This window comes from Sorex araneus, chromosome X (assembly GCF_027595985.1).
Source record: "Sorex araneus isolate mSorAra2 chromosome X, mSorAra2.pri, whole genome shotgun sequence".
Classification (NCBI taxonomy): Eukaryota; Metazoa; Chordata; class Mammalia; order Eulipotyphla; family Soricidae; genus Sorex; species Sorex araneus.
Window position 1 is genome coordinate 62430934 of NC_073313.1, and position 6389 is coordinate 62437322.

Sequence of the window (6389 nt, forward strand, 5' to 3'; positions counted from 1 at the left end):
TTCCCCCACATCAGGCCCACTCCAGCAGCAATGTGGGGGAAACCTGCACCCCCACACAGAACGCACCTCTTCTCAACTACAAAAAGGTGGCGTTTCCAGAAAGGCCCAGGCCCTGCTGGCAGTCACGGGGTGTAGGATGAGAACCCAGCGCCCCCAGCCGCCCTGTCCCCAAGAGTCCTTCTGAGGACAAGAACCAGATGTTTTGTTGTGAAATACAGCCAAGCGTGCAGCTGGGACTGGGGCCTTGGTCGTGGAATCTGAAGTATGCAGAACAGACCTTGACCGCCAGCCACACAAGGTCCCAGGGCCCCAAGATCATCCCTGCCAACTCAGTCCGACCCACCTCATCCCTGTTCTCCCCAACCTTCCAGCGGCCCAGCCCTTTTCCTTGCGGCCTCCGCCTCTCCAGCCAATCCCCGCCCACGTTCCGTCTCTGCGTCCCGCCCTTCTTCTCCATGCCCAATCTAAATCCTAGTCCCGACTCCCCTTCCGTCCCCCAGCCACACAGCTCTCCCTCCAGCTTCTCCTCCGGAGTCCCACCCCCTCTCTGGCCCAGCCTTCCCCAAGCCCCGCCCCCTCCCCCAACCCGTCCTCTGGCTACAGCCACCCAGATGGGGTCCTCAGGATTTTCTCCCAACCCACGCAACGGTCACCGTTAATCCTCTGCATCCTGTGGCTTCACCCCCAAACGTCCCTCAGTTTTCTCACAAGGACCCCACCCACCCTCCTCCCCGATTTTCCTCCGAGGCCCCCAGAGCAGCCCGTGCAGATTCACCGTGGCCCCGCCCATTCTGAAGCCCCGCCCCGGCCCAGCGGTTTCTCTCCAGCCCCGCCCCCAGCCCTGCCCTCTCCCGCTCTGGTTTCCGCACGGCGCAGCCGCCGGCGCCTCTGACCTCCGTCAGCCCTCTCAGGTTTCACTTCCTCTTCCGCATCTCAGTCCCCCCACGCCTCCCGTGAACTCCCGGAGGTGCCCTGCCCGCAGCCTTCCGACAGACGCCCGCCTCCAGCCTTTCTCCCCTCTCCCCAGCCCCCATAGCCCCCTGTCCACCGGGTCCCCGTGGGCGCGCCCCAGCTGTTTCTTTACTTAGAAGCCCGCCTTCCGGGGTTCCCGAGACCCAGGCTCCCGGGGACCCGCCTGCGTACAGAGCCGCGGGAATCGGCGTGTGGCGTCCCTGTGCCGGGACGTGCTACGTGGCCACGGACGTGCGTTTGACGCAGAGATCACGTCGCAAGCAGAAGTGTTCCGGGTTCCTTGCGCCGATGCTTGTGGCCGATCCCAGGTCACCTGGTGGCGGTGGCGGCGTCCGGAGGCGGGCTGTGCGCTCAGTCCTTTCTCTGCCACCGCGTCGACTCCTCAGCCGGGCGGGAAAGCGCTGTTGCAGGTCCTGTGGAACCCCGACTCCCCCGTTCCCTCAACCTGGGAGATGTCTGGTCCTCTCCTCAGGCCGCTGTCTGACGGGCTCCTCTGAGCCGCGGGTCCCGGACGCCACATGGCTCAACTTGTCGCACCTGCCATCCTGAGTGTGCATCCCACCCAGAAACAGGAGTGGCCTCCGGGGACACCTCTGCACGCGCTCCCCCTCCTGCGCCCCTTAGGCTGTGACTTTACCCAGGCTCTAGGCAGGACAGCACTGACAGGCTGGGTCATGGGAGTCCAGACCCTTCCCAGGGGGACAGGGGCGGGTCATTGTCTCTACCATCTGGACTCCCTGACTCCAGCAATATTTTGTGCTCCTGCCCTTGGCCTCGTCTTGCAGGAAGGAGAAACACCCAGGGTTGGTGGCAGAACCCGTGGGGGTATTGCATTTGGTGCATCTTCGTGAGGTCTGAGGCAGCATTATGGGGTGGGGGGGTGTCAGCATTTCTTCTGGCACCTGCTGCGCATAACCCCTCTTGTCTCTGCAGCTGACAGGTGGAGGCAAGCAAAGTACCTTCCCCTGACATTACCAAGCAAGTTCTCTGCAGCAGGATGCAGGAGGGCACTCAGCCTTTTTCCCATCTTACCCTTGGCTCAGCTCGAAGCCTAGGGTTTCTCTGATGACAGGAGGGTAGCCCAGGGAGTCAGAAAGTCGCATAGAGGCATGCATGTAGTCATCTCATGGCGGACACATGGAACGGACCAGGGCATGTAGTCATCTCCCGGTGGACACAGAGACCAGGGACCACATAGACCACAGGGACTGGGAAGACAAAGCCTGGAAGCAGCTGCTGCTGGAGAGGCTTGGCATGAACCACACTCAGACTCAGGCCTTCCGGCAGTATGGGGAAAAGTTTGAACGTGGAGTGATAACTGGCAAGTGACTTTACCAAGACCAGTTGAGATATCTCCAAAGTTTCCCATCCAGTCTCCCCAGGGACGGGAGCCAAGTGGGGCGAGGGGTGAACGGAAGGCAGCTTTCAGCCAAGAGGACCTCGCCTTTGAGAACAGCCAGGTTCATTCCAGCAACAGAGCGCTGTCGGAGTTGGGTTATGGATGAAAAGACAGAGGCATGGCTGGAGTGGAGTGCTGGTGGGCCGGTACAAAGGTTGGATGAGGTCCCAAGCCTCACCTGTGACTCCTAGTGTCAGGCCTGGGCTTGGTACCCTCTGGGTTTAGCCTCTGTCCTGGCATTGAGGTGAAGGCAGACTCACTGGGTGTGGTTGGGCAGACAGTTTCCAGTGGGGGTCCTGCTTCTCCAAGGACATATTTCTGTCTTCCAGCAAAAAGGTGGCCCATGAGGGGTCATCGGGACTTACATGATGTTAAGACCCAGGGATTTGTGCTCAGCAGCTCTAGAGTGGGACTCAGGACTTTGGGGGTGTGCTTCGCCTTGGTGACAGGGCCAGCTTGCTGAGTACCTTGGGGATCAGGAGTAGGAGCAAAGCCTAGGGTTGTTCTTGTCCAGAGTGGAGGAGGCCTGAAGCTGGAGGGAAGTCAAGTGGCCTCTAAGGGACTTCTCTCATGCCTCAGCTTCCACAGGATTGGTGACCTCTATTGTATAGCTAATGTCATGCCAGTCTGCCTGTGCCTGTCCCTGGCTGTCCTGCCCTCCACCACGGCCTCTCCAGAGATGCCATCTGATGGAAGAGCCTACCCAACTGCCATTAGTTTTCTTTGGGGCCTAAAATTGTGTGGTGACAAAAGTGTCCACACTTGCCTCACCCCATCCTCCCTGTCATTGGGGTATTCAGGAGGTCAGTCCCCTTGGCCATGATCTGCACCCGTGCCTGGTGCTAACTAGAATTCCTTTTGTTTCCATAGACCACTGGAGACCCAAGGCACGCTAGGAAATGAAGTTCAACTGCCTCTCCTTCCGCCAGCCTTATGCAGGCTTGGTCCTCAGTGGGGTCAAGACCTTGGAGACTCGCTGGCGCCCCCTGCTGAGAGAACATCAGAACTGTACCATCGCCATTCACATAGCCCACAAGGACTGGGAAGACACAGCCTGGAAGCAGCTGCTGCTGGAGAGGCTTGGCATGAACCACGCTCAGATTCAGGCCTTGCTGCAGGAAGGGGACAAGTTTGGCCGTGGAGTGATAGCTGGCAAGTGACTGTACCAAGACCTGTTGAGAAACCTTTAAAGTTTACCATCTAGTCCCCTAGAACTTGCTTGCGAGTTCCACGACTTGTTCTTTTAAACCAGTTAGCATGAGTTCTGTGGAATTTTTGATGCAATGTTTAGGCCACACCCAGCAGTATTCAGGAGCCATTTCTTGTGTCATTTGGTGGCTATATGCAGTGCCAGTGATGGAACTGGGGTTGGCCACGTGCAAATCAAGTGCCTTAACCCCTATACCATCTCTGTCCCCATATATCTTTATTTCTTTTGTCTTGGGGAGTTGGAACACACCCTGCTGTGCCCAGACCTTATTCCTGCTCTGTGCTTAGGAGTCACTTCTGGCAGTGCTCAGGGGACCTGGGATAGAAACCAGATCAGTCATATGCAAGACAAGTGCCCGACCCACTGTACTATCACTCGAGCCTTTTCGTTTCTGGGCGCCATCTAGCCAGTAATGCTCAGGGATTACTCCTGGAAGTGCTCAGGATGTCGTATTCGGTGTCTAGGATTGAGCTAGACTTGGCCACATGACCCAGCTTTCTTAATGCACCATCTCTTTAAAGTGGCCTTGGCTAAACGCTCTCCTCTGGGCCTCACTGCTGCTTTGTGATCTGAGACACAGGGACTGCCAGTGATAGTAGGACAGATTGCAGTGGCTTCCAGACTCAGGCTGCCTTCCACTTACAGGGTTCACCCTGGGCATGTCCCCTTAGTGCCGTGGGGTCTGAGGGCCCACATCCATTCCTGTCATCTGCTGAAGTGTACCTGTTACCCTCAGTCTAGCTAGGGACTTGACAATACTTGGAGGGATCAATGGGAACTGGGTGCCCTTGTCTTCATTTCTCTCCCCACTTGGCTTCCCCCAGAATTCCCTGACCAGAGTTTGGCATGTTGTTCACCTCATGACTATCTGGAGATGCGATCTTCATCTTGAGGGCTTGTCAACATGAATGAGCTGGGTCACCCGGTACTCCCACTCAGGGCCATCTCTCCTGTTCTGTCTTTAGGGCCTGATTTATGTAAGTGAAACATCTGGGTGTTTCTCTTTGTGCACAGGGCTTGTGGACATCGGGGAGACGCTGCAATGCCCAGAAGACTTAGCTCCTGATGAAGAGGAAAAACTGGAAAATCAAGCTGTACTGACCGACCTGAAGCACAAGTACCTGACCTCGCTTTCCAACCCCAGGTGGTTACTGGAGCCCATACGTAGGCATGGTAGGAAGGGCATCTTCCAGGTGGACATCCCAGAACATCTGATCCCCTTGGGGCAAGAGGTCTGAGAGAGAAAGACTCCTGAGAAGGGGAGGGAGAGATCAGCTCCATCATGATCCTGTCACTACTCCATCACTCCACAGACCAATCGATCTCGTTCAGCTTGAATTATACTGCAGTGCTGAGCGTGGCCCACCATAGGTTGGACTTGTTCACAGAGCTCCTTGGAGCGAGGGACAGAGAGAGACCTTCTTGGTGAGTCCCTCTCACCATGCACAGGGTTTCAAGGACTTTAACCTATCATAGGGATGAGGCAAAGCTAGGTAGTGTCCTGGCATTGCCACTATTGTGCGTCCAGGATTTATGGATTATTCCAAGAAATATGTTTTAAGAGAAGTAGTTAGAGTCGAGGCTCATTTCCATGCCCCCCTTCCTGTGTTTGGGTCAAAACTCACAGATTGTTCAATATAGAGAGGACATTGTGGACACTGGAGCGGGAGCTGAGTGGCAGCCATGATGATCAGCTCTCAATGGCATTGTTCACAATCAAGAGGGCATCAGCCTCAGAAGTGACATCTGTTGGACCAGCTAGATCTCTCAAGAATCTGACGGCATATATTGCATGTGTGTGGACTAGGCGGGTTCCTTGTAATGCATGGTAAAATAAGTACCAGTAGGAACATATGAGTGCTGATCTGGGACTAGCCCATGAGCCCTGCTACGTTTTGTAACAAAACTTTTTAATAAAAGAGAAAAAAGAACTTAGCTTTCATATGATCCAGCAGTAAAACTTCTGGGTCTATACCCTGGGAGCCCCAAAATGCACAGCAGAAATGCCGTCTGCACTTCTATGTTCATTGCAACAGTAGTTACAATAGCCAGGATCTGGAAATAGCCACAGTACCTGAGAACAGACCACTGGATAAACAAACTAAGGTACATCTACACAATGGAATGCTATGCAGACACCAGGAAAAATGAGGCCATGAAAGTTGCTTCCAAATGGATGGACAGGGAGAGTATTATTCTGAGTGACATGATTCAGAAGGAGAGGGACAGACAGAATGATTTCACTCATTTGTGGGATATAAAAACAGTATGAGACTAATAAGGACAGGAGAAACAGGTCATGAGGTCTGGTCCACAGTTGGAAGCTTGCCACAAGTATATGTGTATGGGGGGCAGTGGAGGACAGTTAGGATAGTGAAGGGACCACGTGACAATAATAGTTGAAAATGATTACTCTGGACAAGAACTGAGTGCTGAAAGTAGGTAAAGGGGTGTCCATGATAACCTTTCAGTAACTATTACAAACTATAATGCCCAGAAGGTGTGTGTGTGTGTTAGAGAGAGAGCCTGTCATAGAGGCAGGCTGGGGTAGGGGGTGAGAAATGAGGGTAGTGGCAAGAGTGAAACTGGGGACATTGGTGGAGGGAAATTTAACGGGTGAAGGGATGGTTGTTGGAACATCCTATGACTAAAACCCAATCACGAACAACTTTATACTGCATATCTCATGGTGAGTCAGTTAAATATTAAAAAATTTGAAAAGAGAAAAAAGAAATGACACCTGTCTATCTTTTTCAAACTATAATTTGCTGTTAGTGTTCATTGATTCAAGGGGCCTAGATGTAACCC

The 6389-nt window shown here is 54.1% G+C and overlaps 1 protein-coding gene across 1 annotated transcript; it reads left to right on the forward strand.

Moving 5' to 3' along the window:
* Window positions 1-942: 942 nt before the first annotated feature.
* EOLA2 (endothelium and lymphocyte associated ASCH domain 2) lies at window positions 943-5512 on the forward strand. The gene is made up of 3 exons (XM_004606528.2): window positions 943-1382; window positions 3242-3523; window positions 4596-5512. The coding sequence occupies exons 2-3, from the start codon at window positions 3271-3273 to the stop codon at window positions 4817-4819; spliced, it is 477 nt and encodes a 158-aa protein (XP_004606585.1). The 5' UTR covers window positions 943-1382; window positions 3242-3270; the 3' UTR covers window positions 4820-5512.
* Window positions 5513-6389: the final 877 nt, after the last annotated feature.

Bases quoted from the DNA above. Each gene is read 5' to 3' on its own strand.
- EOLA2 (XM_004606528.2), top strand. From the start codon at position 3,271: ATGAAGTTCAACTGCCTCTCCTTCCGCCAGCCTTATGCAGGCTTGGTC. The intron at 3,524-4,595 runs GCAAGTGACTGT...CTTTGTGCACAG, and splicing joins TGGCCGTGGAGTGATAGCTG to GGCTTGTGGACATCGGGGAG.